This window comes from Rattus norvegicus, chromosome 12, assembly GCF_036323735.1.
Source record: "Rattus norvegicus strain BN/NHsdMcwi chromosome 12, GRCr8, whole genome shotgun sequence".
NCBI lineage: Eukaryota > Metazoa > Chordata > Mammalia > Rodentia > Muridae > Rattus > Rattus norvegicus.
The window spans coordinates 5,441,211-5,464,079 of NC_086030.1; the positions used below are offsets into that span (position 1 = coordinate 5,441,211).

At 44.8% G+C, this 22,869-nt stretch overlaps 1 protein-coding gene across 12 annotated transcripts in view; it reads right to left on the bottom strand.

Moving 5' to 3' along the window:
• Window positions 1-22,869, bottom strand: part of Stard13 (StAR-related lipid transfer domain containing 13) — a 396,060-nt gene that overhangs the window by 39,333 nt on the left and 333,858 nt on the right. For all 12 annotated transcript variants that reach the window (XM_017598426.3, XM_017598424.3, XM_063271572.1 and 9 more), the window contains 2 exon segments: window positions 22,146-22,217; window positions 18,368-18,449 (listed from right to left, as the gene is read on the bottom strand). In XM_017598426.3, the coding sequence (XP_017453915.1) occupies window positions 18,368-18,449; window positions 22,146-22,217 (154 nt within the window).

Below are 22,869 nucleotides of genomic sequence, written 5' to 3' on the forward strand. Positions count from 1 at the left end.
TGACCTTGAAGGTCCCAGCCTCTTGAACTGTTAAGCTGCCTGGTCTACAGTATTTTGCAGTGGCAGCATGTGTCAACTAATAAATACATTTTCACCCTGGGCTGGACTCTCAAAATTACTCCCAAGCAGACTTCCTGCCTCCCACGTGGCGCTCGACCCAGACCATCAGAGATTCAGTCCCACATCTGATGACTTTGCCACCACAGCTGCCACTGAGAAGGAAAACAAAACCAAATGGCAGGCATGCGTTTGTGCCATTCCTTTCCTCCCTCAAAGTCTCCTTATTTGTTTACTGGCTGCTCCGGTGGCTTCCAAGGTAGAGAAGGTCCTTTTGTTTTCCTAACGAGCTCTTTACTCTCCTTTCGATGACAACATCCACTTTGGTACCTGAGTCTTTGCTATTTACATAGCAAATTATCCAAATGCTTTCCTCTCTGCCCATTCTGTCGAATTCTGACTGACCAAGCAAGTGACCATGTTCTTCCCTAGCTTGTCTCCCACCCGCCCCCTGCTCACCACGTCCCAATCTTCCCCTTCCTTTTACTTCCTTAACCTGCTGAGAACATCCTCGACCTTCCTTCATTCTTCTGTCTTATTCCGTGAGATCTCTTGGCAAACACCTTTATTATTTTGTGTTGATTCTTTTTAAGTTTGCGTGTGGCTTAAGACACATTTATGATATCTCCGATCCATGCCAATGTTTTAAGCATTCTTACAACTCTTTCTTTTGGTTTGTTTTTTTTTTGTTTTTTTTTTTTTCCTTTGGAAGCTGAAAATTCGTTTTCTTCCCATCCCCATCCCCGCCCCCTACCCAGCGCCTGATCCACATAGAGTTGTGTTACCGTGCCACACTTTATTGAGAAGTCCATTCTCAATGTTTATTACAACCATAAAATCTAGCCCCACGTGTATCATACTTGAGTAATTTCTCTTAGTGCCCCTAGAGCTAATACCCACATAGACTTGTTACTTAGTATCTTGTGTTTATACCAAATATCTCCAATGATCTAAACCCTTGTAAAATGGCCTGACAGCTCCATTCTGTCTGACTCATGTCTCAGGTTCTGTCTGGATTTCCTGCTCTTGATTTGCTTTTCCTTGTAAGCTGATCGTGTTTCTTACAATCGAGACTCCTCTGAAGGAGCCTGCTGTTCTAGAGTACAAGAGGCCTGGGGATGTTGGTACCTAGAATGTAGGCAGACTCACTGTCACGTGGGCCCTGTTTCTGACCTGTGGGAGGGAAATAAATTACCCAGACACAGACCAGAGATACAGATCAAAGGAGCTCCAGACTTTTCCACATAATTTCAAGCGACGCTCCCCCATTAGGCCTCCCACATCTTTGTTACCAATTGTCGAGCATCTCAGAGTCTCTGTAGAGAAGACCAGGTTTTAGGTTTGAATTTCTCCGCTGACCAGTTATATCTTGTTTCCTGAGCACACCAGATCTTTTACTGTAGCTCTATTCTCCTGCTTGGGAAGTGTTCTAGGTCTCTGGGTGCCGTTTGGTGTTGTGAAGGAAGAGATGACTCTGAGAGTTGGTGGGGCGTTTGCGAAGCAGGTGAAGTCAGTGATTAATAAGCTAATTTCAGACCAACAGCTCTTTGTATGCACAGATCATGAATTCTCAATCCAGCCAGTTTTGGCCGTTCTAAGGAGGCTCAAGACAGAGAGAGAACTCTCCACCCTGGGAGGGTCTCTTGATGAAGCTACGACTCACCACACCGTCCCTCAGAGGTCTCCTCACTTCTGTCATCCGTACATTCGTTTTGCTTGTTCTTGGTCATTAGTAAGGGGATTATATAAGTAGGCATTTAAAACTACATACACACACACACACACACGTGCATGTGTACCACAAGCATGTAGTGCCTGAAGAGGGCACTGTTTCCCCTAGAACTGGAGTCAGTTGTGAGCCTCCATATGGGTGCTAGAAACCAGACCTGAATCCTGTGCAACAGCAAACCTCTGGGCCACCTCACCAGCCCCTAGTTTATGTATTGGCTTACAGATAATGCAGCTAGGCTCCACCCAACAGTTACCTAGCAACATTCGGCTAGGCTCCACCCAACAGCTACCTAGCAACATTCGGCTAGGCTCCACCCAACAGCTACCTAGCAACATTCGGCTAGGCTCCACCCAACAGCTACCTAGCAACATTCGGCTAGGCTCCACCCAACAGCTACCTAGCAACATTCGGCTAGGCTCCACCCAACAGTTACCTAGCAACATTCGGCTAGGCTCCACCCAACAGTTACCTAGCAACAGCTGCCATCATCATCATCATCCTCCCCCCCCCAAACCTGGCAGTGTATAAGAGGACTGCTCGATACCCCAGGCCCTCCTTCCTTTCTCTTTCTGTTCCCATGCGTTCCCAGCTGGCCTCTCTTTCTCTCCTTTTCTGTCTCCCCCTTTTCTCTGCCTCTGCCCCTTCTCCAGGTCCCCACTCCTGCTCCCTTCTCCCACAATAAATCTTTATACAGGGTCTGTCCTACGACGTGGTTTTTAATGTATGAATTTTTGTTGTTGCTGTTCAGCGCGTGTTTGTTTGTCTTACGAGAGATCTGTGTTGCTAAGCACAGGACTAGTTAGTACAGTTACTTGCTGAGTAGTTTCTCATATATGAAAAGTAGAGCTTGCCGATGGGCCTTCGGGTTCTTCCTTTTTTAATTAGTGTTGTCCTAGCTGTCAAACCATATAGCTTGCTTTAAGTAAAGCTCTAGTTCTAGCAGTGGACAATAATGACAATTCAATATGACTTTTGGCATTAAGACTATGAACCCACTCACTGCCATCTTATCACAGAAGCAGAGGCCCCTCGAACACTAATGCATGTAAATGCTGTCTTGATAGACTACACATCAAAATGCACATTTAGGATTCAGACCTGAGGAGTCCTGTTTTTATTGTGCATGAGCATGCTGAAGCATCTCGAAGTACACCAGACTTCGATGACATCAAACGTCACTTCCACCCATCTGCCCCAAGCCCCGGAGTTACATTTCCAACCACATGTTGATCTTGCCGTGTGTGGGGTCCTTTAGGCTTTTCAGGCCCAAATACTAAAACTGAACCCTGCACGTTTTTCCGAAACTGCCTTATCTTGACTAAGCACCGCCACTAGGCAGGCCGTCCACACTAGAAAAGGGTCAACCTGAGACTGACCCTCAGGCTCGGCAGCCATTGCTGGTGAATGTTTCTGTGATACTCCCGAAGTCTTGCGTCTTTGGTCCCAATTTATCTTCCCCTCATCTTCCACAGAGAACCAAGCAATATCTACCTCAAGTTCCAATGCAGGACACCAGAACGACTTCTCTTCCCAATGAATCCCTGCTGCCCGTTTACAGATAGAAGACGGTTCTCATTTCAGTCATTGACAGGGAGAACAGACGCTAAATTTCATGTCATCAAAGTCCAGGGTACCTTAAGATGCTATGAGATGCTTCAGACAGACTGCACTCATGAGGGTATCAAACAAGACAACAGTTCTGGATTAGAGGCTGATCAGGGACAGCGTTCACTGCTGCTTTGGGGCTTTCTTGGATTTGTTGCTGTGACTGGCATTGTCTTCCTGGCCAGTTCCACGATGTTACCAGCTCCACCCAAGAGTGTTAATTAAAAGGCGTCCCACTGTCCCTTTGGTAGCTCTTCCATAGCTTTATTTAGGGAAGAACTGCAGTTTATCCAATATACTTACCTAGCGCACATGCTCCTCCATGGTGGGCAGAGGCATGAACACGCTGTTTGATGTCATGAAAAAGATTTCTGATTCACTATAGGCACAGGAACATTAAAAGGCTCATCCTTCTTCTACGTATACTTTATGTATGCGTGATACATGGAGACAGTCTATCAGTTTTGAAAGCTGGGAGCTAGATTCGTTTTCATAGACTTGGTTTTTTAGTCACACCTAGACTCAGAAATAGGTCTTCGCTTAAAATTACTTCTCTATTTGAAGAAAATATTCAGGAAACCTTATTTACACAACACTATACATAGTATCTGCTTAAGTACTCTATCAATTCACAAAGAACTATAGGATGATGTCATTATGAAGGTGAAGGCAGGTGCAAGATAGAACGAGGCCTGTCATTGGACGAGAAGGAAGGACAGGTGGGAGAAGAGTTTTAGAGAGGAGGAGACTTGAGGAGGCAGGAGAAGCAGCCGAGGGTGGACGTTAAGATCCCACTCTGCACATTTACAGGTTGTCATGAATAATCTTAAGGGATGGATGTGTACAGGGCTTTGTGTGTCTAGGTGGGCAGTTATATCTTATCAATTGGTTCAGAGGTTACTGTGTTGTGTGTTCTTTCATGTGGCGATTTAATTGAACTCAAGAGAGTATGTGGTGGCTGGAGACACTGGACTACTACGGAATTGGGATGTGTATTTCTGGCATGGTGGAAACCTGCCTTGGGAATTAGATGGGTAGAGATTGCTGACGGCTCAGAGAGAAGCCTTCGGCAGTGTGATATGGGATGGAGCAGAGCAGGTGAGAGGCTTTGCTGACTGAGATGAAGATGTCTACCAGATATTTTGGGGCACCATAGTCCTGGATCTAGTGCAGGGTAAAAGACAGCATTTTTTTTTTAAATAATTTTACAGTAAACAAAGAACTCTTAAATGCAACAAGTCAAACAACTTGATTGTTTTACATGGTCCAACTTTGTGAGGAGGTACTTCTAAGAGTCTGCACATGACTGTAAGCACACAAGAAGATGGTCAACATTTATTTGTCATGGGAGAAATACAAATTTAAATCAGGAAATACTACTGCATGGGTCCCAAGAGGTTCAAATTTAAAATACTGACAATCGGAGCTAAGGAGATTGCTTGTGGGTCAAGAGAACTTGTTGCTCCCTCAGAGGACTCAGGTTTGGCTTCCAGAACTCATGGGAGCTCACAACTGGCAGAAACTCCAGTTCTTTGGCCTCCAACATCATATTCTGGAGTTCAGAGGCACCAGACATACACAAGGTACACAGATATGCATGCTGGAAAAACATCCAAACACACAAAATAAATAATCTAAAAGAAACATACCTGTACGGAGAGACCAAAGACACAGGAGTCCCAATATACTCTGGACAGAGAAGAGAGAAAATAGACAACTAGCCTCCCCTGGCCCCCAGTTCAAGATTTATAAGGAAGAAAACAACAGTGAAGTTGGATAAGTAGTGGGAAATGGATCAAAGGGGCAGGGTTCATGGCTCCAACTAGGTCCAGCAAATAGAGTCGCTTGACCTTTACAAAGGAGCAAAGTCGAGGTAAGAGATAAAAAGTAACCTTTTAACAAATGGTCTTGAAACATCTAGATGGTCGCATTAAAAAAAAAATCAATCTAGATGGACTTTCTGCTCCTAATACAGATGGATCCCCAGTGGACCACAGCCTAAACATATATGTCATTTTGAAAATGGGACAAAACTTAGATGGCCTGAGTGTGTGATGACCTTTTGTTTTCGACATCAAAGGTGCATTCAAGTGACAAGATTTAAAAGTCCTGCGAATATAGCGCGTCAGAGGACTGGAAGCAGACTGGAAGAAAACATTTATGAAATGTATCTGATAAATTACATAGTGTTCAAAGAACTTTAAAATCCACAATAATAAAGCAAATGGTCCAGTTTAAAGATAGTTTAATTAATCACAATTATCTTTGTCAATAAAAAAAGACACCATAGTAAAAATAACCAGCATTGGGCTGGAGAGACGGCTCAGTGCCTACATCCGAAAGTTCACAACTGCCTGAACCTCTACCTCCATAGGTTCTGATGCCATCTTCTGGCCTAGAGGTGTGAATGAAGACACAGGCACAGGCACAGACACAGACATCCACTCACACACACACTCACACAAACACAGGGACAGGGACACACACAGACACACCAGGACAAAGTCACAGACGTATACACAAACACATACACTCATACACACTCAAAGATACAAACATGCATACAGACACACACAAGGACACAAATACAAATACACACAGACACATACATACACGCTCACACACACAGGGATATAGACACAGAGCTACACACATACACACACTCAAAGACACACACACACACACACACACACACACACACACACACACACGGACACATACATGGACAGACAGAGTCATATACACAGATGAACACACAGGGATAGAGACACCGACACTCAGATACACACAGACATACACACTCAAAGGCACAGACACAAACATAGACACACACACACACAGATAAAATGAAATAAGACACAACTTGAAGTGTCTGAAATCACGTTAGCTGCATATTAAAGCAATCATGAGCTCCCAGTGCTGGTGAGAGCGAGTGACAGGAGTGCTCACTTGCTGCCTCTGCTGACAGGAAATGGCTCAGGTGAGACAGTGAACAGTTCATTACTGCGAAACACACCAGTCGGTATCTACCCAAATGGATTTAAGATTTATTTCCATGTGTAAATGTGTAAACACTTGGTGTTTACGGCCACTTTAGTCATCATTAGTGAGATTCAAGAGCAGTCAAGATGTCAGATGGAGGGACAGATGAGCTATGATATAACCAGACGACAGAATGGTAATTAGAAATGAGTTACAAAGACACGGACGGCACAGCGGACGCTTAAGTGGCTATTAGAGGCCAATAGGAAAGGGCTGTAAATTGTCATTCTAACTATAAAGCACCATGCAAGAGTTAAAATTACGGAGGTCGGCAAAAGACCAAAGGTTACCAGAGACGGAGATGGTGGGATGCCCAGGCAGAAGAGAGGATTTTTTTTTTTTTTTTGGTTTTTTTTTTTCAGAGCTGGGGACCGAACCCAGGGCCTTGTGCTTCCTAGGTAAGCGCTCTACCACTGAGCTAAATCCCCAGCCCCAGAAGAGAGGATTTTTAAGGCAGTGAAATGGTTGTGTACGCCACAGTGGTGCATGTCCGTCATTATACACCTGACAAAACACAGAATTAAAATAGAAAGCAGGGGCTGTAATGTACTTCATGCTGTGACAGGTGGGGAGATGCATATGTGAAGGCAAGGGGCAAACGGGGGCACTGTGCATCTGTTAAAGTTTGTTATGAACCTCAAGGGGATGGAAAGACAGTCAACTAAAAATGATACAATTTTTATTATAATTATTACTTATTGGGCTTTGAAATTATAAAGTGATATGCATTATTTTTCAGAGATATTTTTCCTTGCCCATGTATGGTTTTCTCATAGGTGTGTGTGTGTGTGTGTGTGTGTGTGTGTGTGTGTGTGTGCATGTTCTCATGGGTGTGTGTGCATATGTGTTTGCAGTGCATGGCTGTATATATGTAGGCCAAACACTTGATTGTCTTCACCTCTCATCTTATGTATTGAGGCAAGGTCTCTCATTTGAACCCAGAGCTTATCAATCTAGTCTAGACCAGTGGCTCTCAGCCTTCCAAATGCTTTGACCCTTTAAATACAGATCCTCATGTTGTGGTGACCCCCTACCATAAAATTATTATTGGTACTCCATAACTGTAATTTTGCTACTATTATGAATTGTAACGTAAATATCTGTTTGCCAATGGTCTTAGGAGAGCCCTGCGAAAGGGTTGACCTCACCGCCCAAGGGTCCAGGTCACCAGCTTGGTCTGGGGCTCCCCTATCTGTGTGACCTGTGTACCAAGGGCGGTCAGGCCTACCTGACTCCAGCTTGGTGGCCTGGATGTCTTCTGTTCCTCCACTGTATGCTAATTAGCTCTTAATCCAATGTGCAAAAATTATCATCGTTGAAGACATTTAGAAATGCTGGGTACAATTTCAATCTCCTGATACACAAACCATCCTGAATCTTGTAAAACATGAAAGAAGAAAATACTCTTCAAGGTAGCCTGAAACTAGCCATGCGTCTCTTCATGGCGTGACATAGCATTATTGGTGTCTGAGTCACTCCTCATGAGGTAAGGTGAACAATGGTAACCTTTGAAAGGACACGGACTGGATGGGACACGTTAGATAACACAACAGCTCCTCTCAGATTTGGCTCCTGTGGGTAAGAAAAATACACCACACCCCAGAAATATCCACTACACTCAACGCAACCAAACGGCTGTAAAACTCTGGTGTGAGTGAAGTCAACCTTCGGCGAGGACAAACGCATGGTTCTGGCATTCATCTCTACTTAAACTTAACTGTAAGTAATGAGACAGACTCTCGAATGGTCTGAGTTGGCCTATTTACAATTGCCTGTCGGACTGTTCCAACACGAATAAAAATTTCAATTATAGAATGTATTTTAGAATGTATTTTGCCATCCACAAATGGACTGGAGCTTTTTCCAAGGCTTATATCATAATTGTTCTTCTTATAGTTCCAGAAGGCTAGAACGGTGGTTCTCAACCCTCTTAATGCTGTGCCCCTTTAATATTATCTCTCATGTTGTGGTGATGCCCAACCCTAAAATTATTTTTGTTGATACTTCATAATGGAAATCGTGCTTACTGTTATGAATCATAATGCAAATATCTGTGTTTTTTTAATGGTCTTAGGACACTCCCGTGAAAGGATCATTCAAATCCCAAAGGGGTCGTGACCCACGGGTTGAGAGCCACTGGCCTAGAAGGTAATTCTACATGAACACTGCGTGAACATGTCGTACCTGCAGATCACCACAGTCGTCTTGGTGCTGTCAGAACTACAGAACCCATCAGAACTGAACACCATGCCCTACAAGCTGTACCCGGTTTGCCTCTACTGGGGAGCAAAGAAGTGAGACCAAAGAGAGTCAGTTCAATGGGTAGTAAGGCTTTGCACGTCTCTTTCAGATAAGGAGTCAGGACTCTTGGAAAGACCATTGGCTCAAGGGAGTCAAACACAGGCGACATCTGCTAGGTGTTATGTTGGTTCTATCTCCTCCATTTGTTGCTTCTGTCTACAGAGGAGTCATTTTGGTGGAACCTAGAAAATAGAGGCCTGCACCATGCGTGGCCTGGCAGTCCCTCTGCACTGAAGGAGAAAAGGTCCTGCTGGGCCATTCCTCTTTGAGCCTGCAGCAATCTGGGTTGTGTTATTAAGGCAAAGAAGGCAGTCTGAGCCTTTTAGGAAAAGTGGTTGTGAAGTCTTCCGTTTGCTGCTGATGTCATGGTCTTGAGGATGGGCGAATACATCACTGAAGGACAAGCATGCTTTCATTTTAAGCACCAGGCTTAGGGTTCTACTGGGGAGGTCAGAAGGGAGAGAGAAGCCGATATCCATCTATCTAAGGGTGGTGTCCTGTGCCCCGGGAAGAGGCTGAGAATACAGAGATGAACAAAAGAGAGTCTTATCCTTGAGGCTCTTGTGGTCCCGTGTGGGCCGTGAGCATAATAAATAGGAGAGAAACCAGCCACGCCATGAGTGCATTGGATAGAAAAGATAACATTCTCGCAAGACTGTGAAGGACTAAGAGAAATTTCGCTGCCCAGTCTAGGATAATTGCCAGTGAAGAAAACAGTCATCGCACAGTGTGTTACACTCTAGGAATTGAGAGGAGCTGAAAGAAAAAGTAAATCTGGAGAGGAAAGCAGAGGCTGGACCACAGAGGGTCAGAATGAAGGGATTAGGAGCAGTGCGGGGACAGTGGGGAGATGTGGAGGGATATTTTGCTGGGGAACAGCACCATACTTAGACATACTTAGGTGGGGTTGAGAATGAACTCAAAACAAGAGACAGTCAAGAGATGGTTCAAGAATCTGGATGAGGTACCGGAGAGATGGCTTAGTTCTCCAGACCACATGCTGCTCTGACAGAGGACCCAGGTTTGGTTCCCAGCCACATAGGTGGCTCACGAACTGCCTATAACTCAAGTTCTAGGTTACCCGATGTACTCTTCTGGGCCCAGTGGTCTTTTGTACTCGGTGCACATAGACTCATGCAGGCACATACATACATATAAGCAAAAAATAATCAGATTTTAAGGAATCCAAATGTGACATTGCTACTCTATTCTTTTTTTTTTTTTTTTTTTTTGGTTCTTTTTTTTCGGAGCTGGGGACCGAACCCAGGGCCTTGCGCTTCCTAGGTAAGCGCTCTACCACTGAGCTAAATCCCCAGCCCCGCTACTCTATTCTTAATAGTCAGAAATGGTAAACTGTCTAGATGTCTATCCATGGGAGAACGGATTTAAAAAACAGCCATATGGGGCTGGAGAGATGGCTCAGAGGTTAAGAGCACCGACTGCTCTTCCAGAGGTCCTGAGTTCAATTCCCAGCAACCACATGGTGGCTCACAACCATCTGTAATGGGATCTGATGCCCTCTTCTGGTATGTCTGAAGACAACAACAGTGTATTCATATACATAAAATAAATAAATTAAAAAAAACAGCCATATGTTTATACAATGGAATATTAATCAATTGTTTAAAAAAATGAAATTTGTAGGCAGATGGATGGGGCTAGGAAAAAAATCACCCTGAGTGAGGTAAGTAGACTCCAAAGTCAAATATGGCAAGTGTTCACTTATATGGATGTTACTACAATCTGTGAAACCACAGTTAGGTAAAGAGTGAGGTGCTAGAAGAGAGGAGTAGATCACCTTAGAGGAGAGGGTGGATCCCCTCAGGAAGGAGATATAGAATAAATAGCTACGAATGGAAGGGGAGGGACCACAGGAATGGAAAGATCCTAACCAAAGAACAATATAATAATCTGTGGGCTGAAAAAGGTTATTCCTATCAAACTCTGGTTAAACTTAACAAATATTTACTGAAGTCCTGTTTGGTACAAGGCCCTGAACCCATGAGGTGCAGCTGAGTAAGATGCCGTCCGTGACATGGAGTTGAAAGTCCCTCACAGTCCAGAGCGGGAGCCAGGCAGTGTTCAAGAAGGGAAGCTGGACAGAAAGGGAGCGGGCCAGAGAAGATGGTCGGACTGAGGCTGTGCGTTTGCAGTGGGCGGGGAGCAACTGATCAGTGTGAGGGACTGGGTGCAGCTTGTCAGGGCCTGACTCAAGCTGTACAGAAGCCTGGTGACACCACAGATCTCGGACGGTCGATGTAACGGCTGGTTTCCTCCGATTATATATATGTATTCATATATGTAAACATATATAAATATATATTTATTTAATTTTCCTGCTAAAGGCATGGGAGGAATAGTAAGCAGAGACAGGCGTTCGTCTCTTCTAGGCCATTCTGACTCAGTTCCAACTGCCTGAACTTCTTACCCTTGGCTCCTGTCAGGGTGGATGGAACCCTGTCAGCTAAGGAGTGTTCTGGGTGGGGACCTCAAAGACATTCAGTGAAGATGTGCTCCCAACCCTGGGATCAAAGCCCTGCCCTTCGTGGAGGTGGGGGTCCTCCATGTGCTGTGGCCACAGGGCGTGGGAAAGGGCTTGGTGCTGAGAGAGTCTGGCAGGCACAGACTGTGGAGAGCGGAGTGGAGTCTCTGTGCCGAATGCACAATTCTGCTCTGTAATTCCCAAGACTCGGGGTGTTCAGACGTCACAGACCAGGCATAGGAAGGCTTTACGGTGTCTGGGGCAGGATGGGATGTGATAAGGGAAGTAGAAATACAGTTTGAAGTAAGCAAGTGGCTGTCACCATGCCACTGAGGAGCCAGACGGGGATGGCTGTACCTCCCTCTGGTGTCCCCTTTGGTTGTCACCCCAAGGATTGACAGCATGAGAAATCACCCCTGTGTTCATGCTTCAATCCTGGACCTGCCTCTGGACTTTAGCTGGGATGTGGGGGGAGGGGAGGGGGAGGAGGGAGGGTAGAGAAAGAAAGAGAGAGAGAGAGACTGCAGGCTGTGCTGTCGGAAAGGGGCTGTAAAGCTATCACAAGACAATTATCAGCATTTTATTTTATGTGTATGGGTGTCTGTAGCATGTGCGTCTGGCACCCATGGAGGTCAGAAGAGGGTGTCAGATCCCTTGGTACAGGAGTTATAGTTGGGAGCCACCATGTAGGTGCTAGGAGTTGAACCTGAGTCTTCCTCAAGAGCAGGAAGCACTCTTAACCATTAAGCTATCTCTTCAGTCCCTTCTGTGGTGAATAATTTTAAAGGGAAAGGTTTATATTATTTTCACAGAGACTGTCATTGTTTAATATTAACACTGTTGCCATCCTTGGAATAGACGGGGGGTGGGGTGGATGGGGGGTGGGGGTTGTGTGTGTGCACAGCAGTGAGCATCCTTCCCTCTCCCTGCCCCTGGCTTCTTGAGAGACACCCTCATCACTTCTCGTTTGTTCAAACACTCGGGAAAGCTGCACTGGGTAGTCACAGCAGGTCCATCAACACACGACGAGGACACAGCCTGTGCCCCCGTCTGTCATAGGCTATAATTAATTAGCATCTATTAACAATATACATTATGCAAATGAGTTGCTCGCTTCACATTAATTGAGGAACTCAAAGGTCACGTTTGAGCATCCAGGCCTGGGTCTGCAGCCAGCTGCAGTGAAGACTACCACCCAACATGGCAGAAGGGAGCCTCTCACTCCCCAGTGCTTCACCTTGCTGTGATGTGCAGTGAAGGACAAACTTTGAGAGCCACGTTCATGCCTTTTGTGAGCTCCGATTGCCCCGCAGAGTTAACGTTCCAGCAGCTCACTTAGGTAATTAGATTCGCAATGTACTTTCCGTGACACACAGAGGAAGGGACTTTCAGTCAAACAGAATTTTAACAGTAGCTGCTGAAGTACTGTGTCTGCAGTCGCAGTCATCTACATGGAGCCTGCTGGACACTGGTCCTGCCATCATGCCTGCAGCCATGCACTAAGAACTCAGCTGCCATTCTGGTGGTTCACGTTTTCGGCAAAGGTAGCAAATCTGCCTGGCTTCTGGGGACTAGACCTCAGAGCTACAAAAAAAAGGAAGCGGCGTGCAGCTGCGCACGTCCCCTCATTCCTTTGGGGGTTCCAGTCTCACCCTCAGTCAGATCTGTATTTCTTAAGCTACACTGTTCAATGGTTTTATAGTAAACTGGGATCCGAGAAGTGAACGGACCACTTGTCTCCACAGGTGAGTAAAATCTCTGTGGTGAATGTCCTTTTGCAGGGGACTCTGGCTCTCCTGCCTGACTTTGTCTCCTCGGGAGGAGCTCCCTCTGGCTATAGTTCCCTTATTCTGCACTGCCTCAGCGTTTCAAACAACCGTGAGAACTGTACAGCCCATAGAGATTTAAAAGTAGAGCAGAGGGGTGGGCAGGACAGACTAGCAGGTCAAAGTGCCTGCGGCCAAGCCCAAGGACCCGAGTTCAATTCCCAAGACCCATATGGTGGCATGAGGTAAACAACTTCTAAAAGATGTCCTCTGGTGCCCCCGCCATACAACAAATAAACAAGCCAACAGATGTAACTTCAGAAATCAAAAAAGAATCACTACCCCTGTAAATGCACTGCGCAAAGAAGAGCATGAATAAAACTTCATCCCCTTACGGCAATCTCAGCATTAATCAACACTTACCTTCTGAGTAGGCAAGTTTCTAAGAGGCTGCCCGTTAATCTCAAACTTTTTAAAGCACCCTCAATCCCCTGCAGCGGAAGATGCTCTGTCCCTTCCTGCTGTCTGCAAGGCAGGAAATCTGTGCTATGTAGAACTCACAGTGAAGAGAAACAATTCCCTACTAGTTTTCCAGTCAAGCTGTCTTTGGCTGCCTACCTAACCTTGCTCCTTTGATCCACCCAGGGTGTGTGTGTGTGTGTGTGTGTGACTCTTCCTTTGGCCTCTATTTTACCCATAGTTCCTGCATCCTGAGAACAGTGGTTCACACACTGCTAGCCAAATGCTTGTTCACAAGAATTAATAAAACAGCTTAGAAAGATCTTTCAGGGTATAAAGATATTAAAAATCATATTCTAGTAATAAACACTGGGTGTAAAAGGAGCAGCATGCACCGGAGCCGCGAAACTCTTAGGCGCGATCAAGTCTATGTCTTGTGCTGCAAACTACAGTTCGATGTTTACAGTTGTAAACATCGAGAGACCTAAACGTATACTGATTACTGACTGACACGTAAGTTTAGGGTGAGTGAGATGGCTCAGTGGCCAACGGCGCTTGCCACCAAGCAGGGCAACGTGAGTTCAATTCCCGAGGGTGGAAGAGAGAACCAATTCCTACAAGTTGTCCTTTGACCTCCACACAGGCACTGCGGCATGCGTGTCCTGAACACACACATATCATGCACCACATGCACAGGTGTGTGTCAAGGAGACTCGATGAAGATGGCATCCATCCCTTCAACAAGTAAGTTGAAAGAGTCAGACAGTGAGATGCAAGTAAATGGATCTACGCCCAGGCCTTGTACTTACTCGAATTCAAAATGCATAGGACGACATACTTGGACTTCATCTTAAGCAAGGTCATTTTTAGATACACTCTTAAATATGCATGAAATAAATAAATTCAGCCAGAAAAAAAAACCCTCATTCTATGCTACTGAAAGGAACATTCTGGCAGAAAATGTTTACAAAATGTATCTGACAAAAGAGCTATCTAGAACAACAATAAAATCCCTCAAAACTCAGGAATAGAAGTTATCACTCAATTAAAGATGAGAGAAAGCTCGAATAGGAGACGGTAGGTTGGAGAGGCATGGAAAGATGTGTAGTTTTATTGGTTACTAAGAAAATGCACATTAAAAATCACAACACAACCATAGCCAGACATCAGTTATAATTAAAACATACTACCAGGGTTGGGGATTTAGCTCAGTGGTAGAGCGCTTGCCTAGGAAGCGCAAGGCCCTGGGTTCGGTCCCCAGCTCCAAAAAAAAGAACCAAAAAAAAAAAAAAACAACAAAAAAAAACATACTACCAAAGGCCAGGTAATTGGGCCATTATATGTTGTCAGGAACACTTAAAGAGAGGCTCTGTCAGAACATGACAAATACAGAGGCGGACACTTGCAGAAAACCATTGAACTGAGAATGGGGTCCCCATTGGAGGAGTTAGAGAAAGGATTGAAGGAGCTGAAGGGGTTTGCAACCCATAAGAACAACAATACCAACCAACCAGAGCTCCCAGCAACTAAACCACCATCCAAAGAGTACACATGGATGGGCCCATGGCTCCAGCCTCATATGTAGCAGAGGACGGCCTTGTTGGGCATCAATGGGAGGAGAAGCCCTTGGTCCTGCCAAGGCTCAGTGCCCCAGTGTAGGGGAATGTCAGGGTGGGAAGGTGGGAAGGGGTGGCTGGTTGTGTTGGGAAAGCACCCTCATAGAATCACGGGGTGGGAAGATGGGATAGGGAGTTTATGGATGGGCAACTGGGAAAGGAGATAACATTTGAAACGTAAATAAAAAATATCCAATAAAAAAGAAAAAAATAATAAAGAAAAAAAGAGATTAAAAAAAGGTAAAACAGATTTGTCATGAGCCCCCACAGTGCCATTCCTGGATTTTATTGAAATGAAGTGTATATTTACGTTCTCGTAAAAACCACATAGATCAATGTTAGTGTGTCAATATATCCTCAAACTGGAGAGCCCCAAAGTCTTCCTATACAGTGGAAAGGAATATATTTTTGAAACAGAAATTAACATGAATTTAGAACATTCTTAACAATCTTAAGAATGTAACACTGAGTAAAAGAAGCCAGGCAGAAACAGCCATTTACTATTCGGTGTCATCTCCGCGATTTCCTGATGGAGCCAAAATGTAGGCACCAGCAATAAATCTGTGGTTGCCAGGGGTTGGGAGCAGGGGAATGGTGGCTTCGGAGTAGTGGGTGGAACCTTTTCAAGCCTTGACTGCACACTGGTATTAGTCCATATTGAGAGTGTGTGTGTATATGTGTGTGTGAGAGAGAGAGTGTGTGTGTGTGTGTGTGTGTGAGAGAGTGTGTGTGTGTGTGTGAGAGTGTGTGTGTGTATGTGTGTGTGAGAGAGAGTGTGTGTGTGTGTGAGAGAGAGTGTGTGTGTGTGAGAGAGTGTGTGTGTGTGAGAGAGAGTGTGTATGTGTGTGTGAGAGTGTGTGTGTGTGAGTGTGAGAGAGTGTGTGTGTGTGAGAGAGTGTGTGTGTGTGAGAGAGTGTGTGTGTGTATGTGTGTGTGAGAGAGAGTGTGTGTGTGTATGTGTGTGTGAGAGAGAGTGTGTGTGTGAGTGTGTGTGTATGTGTGTGTGAGAGAGTGTGTGTGTATGTGTGTGAGAGAGAGTGTGTGTGTGTATGTGTGTGAGAGAGAGTGTGTGTGTGTATGTGTGTGTGAGAGAGTGTGTGTGTGTATGTGTGTGTGAGAGAGAGAGAGAGAGAGAGTGTGTGTGTGTGTGTGTGTGTGTGTGTGTGTGTGGAGAGAGAGTATGAATAAATCTAATGCAAAAAATAAGTCCATTCAGAGAAAGCAAATTTAGAAGACTTAATGGGAAAAGAGTAAAATATAATTTTAAAAATAGAAATTTTTTTTTAAAATGCCAGCCAACAGGAATATACTCAACACTTAGAGAAAAGGCCAGCCCGCCTTAGGGACTGGAATGAACGGTTTTTTGGAAGGATCTGTCCCTGCTGCAGGTGTTGCCTCCCAGATGGAGGAGAGGAAACGAGACTCTAAGTCCACGCTTTTGAAGAGTCACGAGGAAACCATCCCTGTACCCCACAGCTCTCACAAAGGCACACGCGTGTGCATATTTATTTTCTGTGCTAAATAGCCTGTATCCACTCACATACATGACTTTATGTGCATATGTATGCATTTTAGGGTGTGTGTGAGTGTGTTTATGTGTGAGTGTGTGTGTGTATGTGTGTGTATATGTGTGTGTATTTTGATGTGTGTATTTTAGTGTGTGTATGTGTGTGAGTGTGTGTATGTATGTGAGTGTGTTTTTTAATGTGTATATGAGTATGTGTGTGTTAGTGTGTATGTATGTACTTTAGTGTGTGTGGTATGTGTATGTGGTGTGTGTGTGGTGTGTGTATATATATGTGTGTGTGTATTTGATGTACTTTAGTGTGTGTATGTGTGTGTTAGTGTGTATGTATGTATTTGTGTGTGTGTTTGTGTGTGTGTGTGTGTGTGTATGTGTGTGTACAGATGCCACCATGCATGTCAGAGGTCAGCTTTTGACATTTGGTTCTCTCCTCCCACTTTGTGGGTCTCAGGAGTCGAACTCAGGTCGTTATGCTTGGTGGCAAGTGCATTTAACCGGTTCAGTCAGCCAGTCAGCCAGTCCCCAAGTTTATGATTCAGAATTCTTTTTTCTTTTAAAGGGGCAGGATTGATTTATTAAACTTAAGCAGACACACAGTATTGTCTTTGTGAATAGCAGAGACGAACACAAATCTACTTTTTTTTCTTTCTCATATCACAAGCTCAGAACAGAAAAGCAGACGTCGGGGATCCGGCAAAGCTAAGATTATTTACGACATTCTGGCATGCCTTGGTATCTCTATGCTCATCATTAAACAGTCAAGTTTGCCGAACGCAGGACATATAAGGAAGAGCAGTGGACTGAGGTTATCAGTATGGGATCTCCAAGTCCTCTCTATGTGGCCGGAAGACTGAAGAGTCCTGCCCTGGCTGACACCTACCCCAGCTCCGACCTCTGGAAAAGAGTGTCAGCCATGGAACTGCAAAGTTCTACAGACACAACTGACCTTTCGCGTAGAACCTGATTTTCTTAAAGACTCCACTGGACCTTTACACTTACGAGCTGAACGGAGTTCAGTAGTTTCTGACTCGTTCGTCTGTTCATGCCACATTGCTTCACTTGGGCTTCTCCAACTCCTCTGACAGAGCTCTGCACATATACATCTCTGCCTCTTTAAAAGATTTGCTACACAATAAACGTTTAAATGTGTCAGTCTGGTGACGTATTTCCTTGGCCTTACGTATTCTGATTTGAAGATATAACCACTTGACTTTATATATGTAAAAAAAAAAACTGAGGTCAAGTTGAGCATCCTCAAAGGATGTCTCAGGCGTTACCCTGACGACGCTTGAGATGGCTGACCATCCTGAATAATCCTTCCAGCACCTCACTGCCCTAATCCTTAACTAGCCTCCCCCCCCAACCCCCGCCCCTGGAGCTGGGGACCGAACCCAGGGCCTTGCGCTTCCTAGGCAAGCGCTCTACCACTGAGCTAAATCCCCAACCCCCTTAACTAGCCTTTTAAAAATGCCATTTAACAATATTCTGAAATACCCCACCCTCCTGTTTTCTCTCTCCTCTCCCCTCCTGTCTCTTCTTCCCTCCTCCTCTTCCACTCTTTTCCTTAATGTAATGTCTGGCATCCCTCCCCTCCCCCCCCATAAAGATTTAAACTCTGTAAAAACAGGAGCGTCTGCAGGATACAATGTGACCACACTGCATATATGCTCAATTGTAAACTTCAACCTTCAACTTCATGTGGCCCAAATGGAGACAGACCAAGGAAAGAAAGAAGAAAAACAAAAACAAAAAAAACAAAGTTACTTCACTCATCTGGCTTACCTGCAAAGAGGTTCTACAAGGTCCCTTTCAAGAAAATCATGGTCTTTTTTGACAGCCGCAATGTTGATGGGAAACTGCGAATCTAAGAGAGAAAGGAGGAGACAGAGGCTTATGCCTTTCGCTGGCCAATGAACTCAGGCCACCAAGTTCTGCACAAATCACCATTCTTAAATCTTAAATCACAGTTGCTGCGTATTGTTATTGCTGATGGCATTTAAAAATAGCATGCAGTGTTATTTTTAATCACAGAAAATGTTCCTGAGTGTGTAGCTTAAGTATGAAAACAAGCACTAAACCTCGGGCAGGACCGCACGCCAAGGGCCCTTCATGTCCATCCTTATCTGACATTCCTCACGAGGACATGAAGAGCAGCTTCTACGTCCTTCACCACAGGACAGGTCCCAGACAGGCGACGTCACAGAATCCTCAGTTTGGCAAACCATTTTTTCCCTTCAAAATGGACATTTCCAAAAATAGCCCAAGTTTAATAGTCTCAGATCTGTTTTTCTTTTCCTTCCTTCTTTCCTTTCTTCCTTCCTTCCTTCCTCTCTTCCTCCCTTCCTTCTTTGTGTAGCAAAATTTTAGACATCCTGAAGTCCCCAAATTGATGCCACAAAAGAAGAAATTCCAACCCCATGACTGTTTCCCAAAAGAGAACTCATGCCAACTCGGGTGGTAACTGCCAATATCCAGAATACAGTTTTCATTTTAGGTGCCTCTTTTTCATAGGAAAACATTTTGCTTTCACTCAACATACTGGCCCATGGTCAGCTTTAATGTCGGTCCACACTTCCCTATTGACTTTCTAATGACTGCCACTCTTTCTGTTTTGTACTTCCCAACTATGATGAAGCTGACATTTCTAAATCCTCCTCTGAGCGGGAAGCAGACACTACCCCCATTCTAGGGACACAGAGCATGGGCTACACAGTAAAAGTTTAAACATGCCAGTTTACTGACACATTTACTTGGCCATAGACATTCCAATTTGAAGACACAACCACTTGTCTTTATATAAAAGAATCCAGTCAAGTGTATGAACTCAAAGTATTTTGAAGTGACCTAATCCCTCATGGGCCCCAGTGAACCACACCTCACCCTCCTGGCGAGTGACTGTACACCACAGTGAGAAGCAAAGGTACAGGAGCCCAGGGTTTTAAGCACACATTACTTCTTGGCTGTGTTGCTCAGGGCAAAGTAACTTTCCCACGACTGTAAAGTGGGTATCACAATCATCATGGCTACTTTACAGCGGAAGTGTGAATATTTACTGAATATTGGTTTCTGAATAGTAGCAGTCACAAAGCAAGCTCTGGTCTCATCATATTTATGTAATATATGTGGATTAAACATGTGACATGTACATGTTTCTGAGCTACAGCATAGCTTAGATACTTGTGGACTGCTCACATTAAATCTCATAGTAGCTATAGCATTATATATATTCATATATCTACACATATATATACATACATATATACATATACGTACACACATACATATACATATATACATATATATATACACATACATATGTATGTATATATATGTGTATATATGATTCATCAAGAATCAAAAAGGCTGGATTCTTCTTCTTTTTTTTTTTTTTTTTTTTTACTTTTTACCCATCCATGTAAGGACAGCGAGTAGCCTGTTGTTTTTCTTTTGCCTCGACACAAACTGAGACATGTTTAGGAAGGGGACATCTTAATTGAGGAAGTTCCTCCATTGTATTGGCCTGCAGACAAATATGTGGGGTATTATCTTGACTAATGATCGATGTGGGAGGATCCCACTCACTGTGGGTGGAGCCATCCCTGGGCTGGTGGTCCTGGGTTCTGTAAGAAAGCAGGCTGAGCAAGCCAGTAAGCAGCCCCCCTCCATGGCCTCTGGATCAGCTCCTGCCTCCAGGTTCCTGCCCTGCCTTCCCTCAGTGATGGAGTGTGGCCTAAGAGCTGTACGCTGAAACAAATTCTTCCTTCTTATTTGGGTCATGGTGTTTGTCACAAGAACAGAACCCTAACTAGGACCAAGATCACTTAACATCCTGGGTTTTCCCTTCCTAATGAGTAAATTGCTGGTGGAGAATAGGGGTTGGGGGTTGTTTAGATTTAAACTATAGCAATCAATCCTTTTTTCCTTTTTTCCTTTTTTCCTTCCTTCCTTCCTTCCTTCCTTCCTTCCTTCCTTGTCTAAAAGGTTATATATGACCCTCTGAAAACTTTTGTCAGAGAGTCTAAGCTTCAAACTACATCCCAACATTAACCCTCCTTTGACCTTACAGAATTTAAGTGAACAAAATAGAAAAACACTAAACTTTTGGATTTTACTATAAACTGGAGACGTCTGGGGAAAGGACAGGAGTCATCTACAAGTAGGACTGATTTTGTTGTCTCTTTCCTACGTGCACACAACACAATGTCTGTGCCACTAGTTAGAGCGGTTGCTGTGCTTTCTTGTGCTCGGGACCGATGTCATTTGAGCCCTCAGACCCACCCCACCATCTTGTACTTTGCCTTATGCTTTGAGGCCCACCGTGAAGGTGGATGGCATCCAAAGGAACTCATGCCCTCGGGCTCCTTTTGTGTTTGGTCAAAGGAGAGCCATGGCTGAAGTGCAAGGACACATCCCTTGGTTCTTCCTGCGGCCATCTGTGTGCTCCCTCCAGGGGTGTGTGTGAGGCTCTTGTTTTTGGGCCTGTGGCAGTGATGGCTCTAATAACTGTACGCCCTTGGATCCTCCTCTGTGTGTGTCTCATCCACAACTTTGTGATAACCACTACTAGCTTAAACTCCTCATGGAGGATCTCAAGTGTGTCATTTGCTCACTCCTGGGGCCTGATTGCTTTGTGGTGTGTAAGGATGATCCGAAAAACAGTCACGATTTAATCACAATTTTGGACAGCGTAAGATATAGTTAAACAAACATGGTAGTTAAATGAGAATGGCTCCCACTGGCTCTTTATGTTTGAGTATCTGGTCCCTAGTTGGTTGAACAGTTTTGGGAACGATTAGGAGGTGTGGCCTTGTTGGGAGAGGGGTGTCAGTGGGGGAGGGTTGAGATTTCAAAAGCCCATGCAATTCCCCGTATTTCCTCCCTTCTGCTTCTTGGTTAGAATTGGACGTAAGCTCTCAGCTACTGATCCAGCACCATGACTGCGGCTGCTGTGTGTCCTGCCATGATGGTCGCAGACACTCAGAAACTTCAAGTCCCAAAATAAACTTTTTTTCTGTAAGTTGCCTTGGACACCATATTTCATTACCCCAGTAGAAAAGTGACTAAGACAGTGAATAGTTATTAGCTATTTACTAAAGAATCAAGGACCAGAAGTATGATGTTAGAAGAAAAAAAAGCCAATCACCCAAAACTGAAAAGACCCATAACATCTTTTCCTGTAAAACAAGCAGAACTAAGGGTTATCCCAAAACAACTAGTTTTGAGACTTCTAGGAAATTTATTAACGATGAATTCATTTCAATCTCAGGAAAACCGAGCACAATGACAAAACGGGAAAGAACAGGCAGAAAGTTCTGGAAAGCGAGTCTCGGCAGACACTGAGAAGAAAATGAAGACAGGAATCTCCAGGGGGAAGCAGTAAGTGAGGTGGCGATGGTGGGTGCGGGGAACTGGTTTCCAATTGCGTCAGAACAAGTTTAGAATTGCCGAGGCTGAGGGGGAAGGACGCGCGTCCACAGCAGTCAGAGTGAAGACCCAGTAAGCAGGCGGGGTCTAAGTGGTTGGCTCTCTCCGTAAAGAGCGGAGGGAAATGCTCACATACCTTCATACAGCTGAGCGTACTGTGGGAACCCGGCAGCTCGCAGCCAGTCACATGCTTCCTTCGCCTCGATTTCTAAAAAGGACAAGAAGAAGAGCATCGTGAGTCTGACGTCCAGACCTCGGTTCCGCTGGTGTGCTTTGTGCGAGCCATGATGAGGCAGCACTGCTCCCAGGTAGCCTTGTGAACGTCAGTCAGCCTACTCAGAAGGGAGGATGCAGAGAAGGTGCAGGCCGCTCGAAGCACTCAGTCTCTGTGTGCTCAGGTCATTTCTGTGGTGCCATAGTTCATGGATGATAACCAACTTTCCGGGGCAGAGCACAAAGGCCGAGTGTCCCACAGGGAAAAATACTGTCTTTATGCACCAAGAAACTAGGTGACCAGAGAGGAGAAGAACGGCTTACTATAGCAACTATAATCCTCTTTTTAATGGGCCCTTTAAAACTTTCCAAGATAAGCCCTAGATTATTTATTCAACCTTACTTTACTCTTTCATTCAGGATCAGAAAACACAACAGGGTAGTCTATTTTCTCACAAACGAAGGCATTACAAAAATCCAGCCTCACTGGCAGTTTTAATTCCCAGTACGCTGCATGAAGATGCTCGTTGGGCAAGCAGCTTGGAATGATTTCAGACTGAGTGCAGAGGGAAGAGGATCCTGAGGCCAGAGGCCCATGGAGCTGCCAGAAGGAGAGGGCCACACCCATTGTGGTGGGTTGTTTGGGG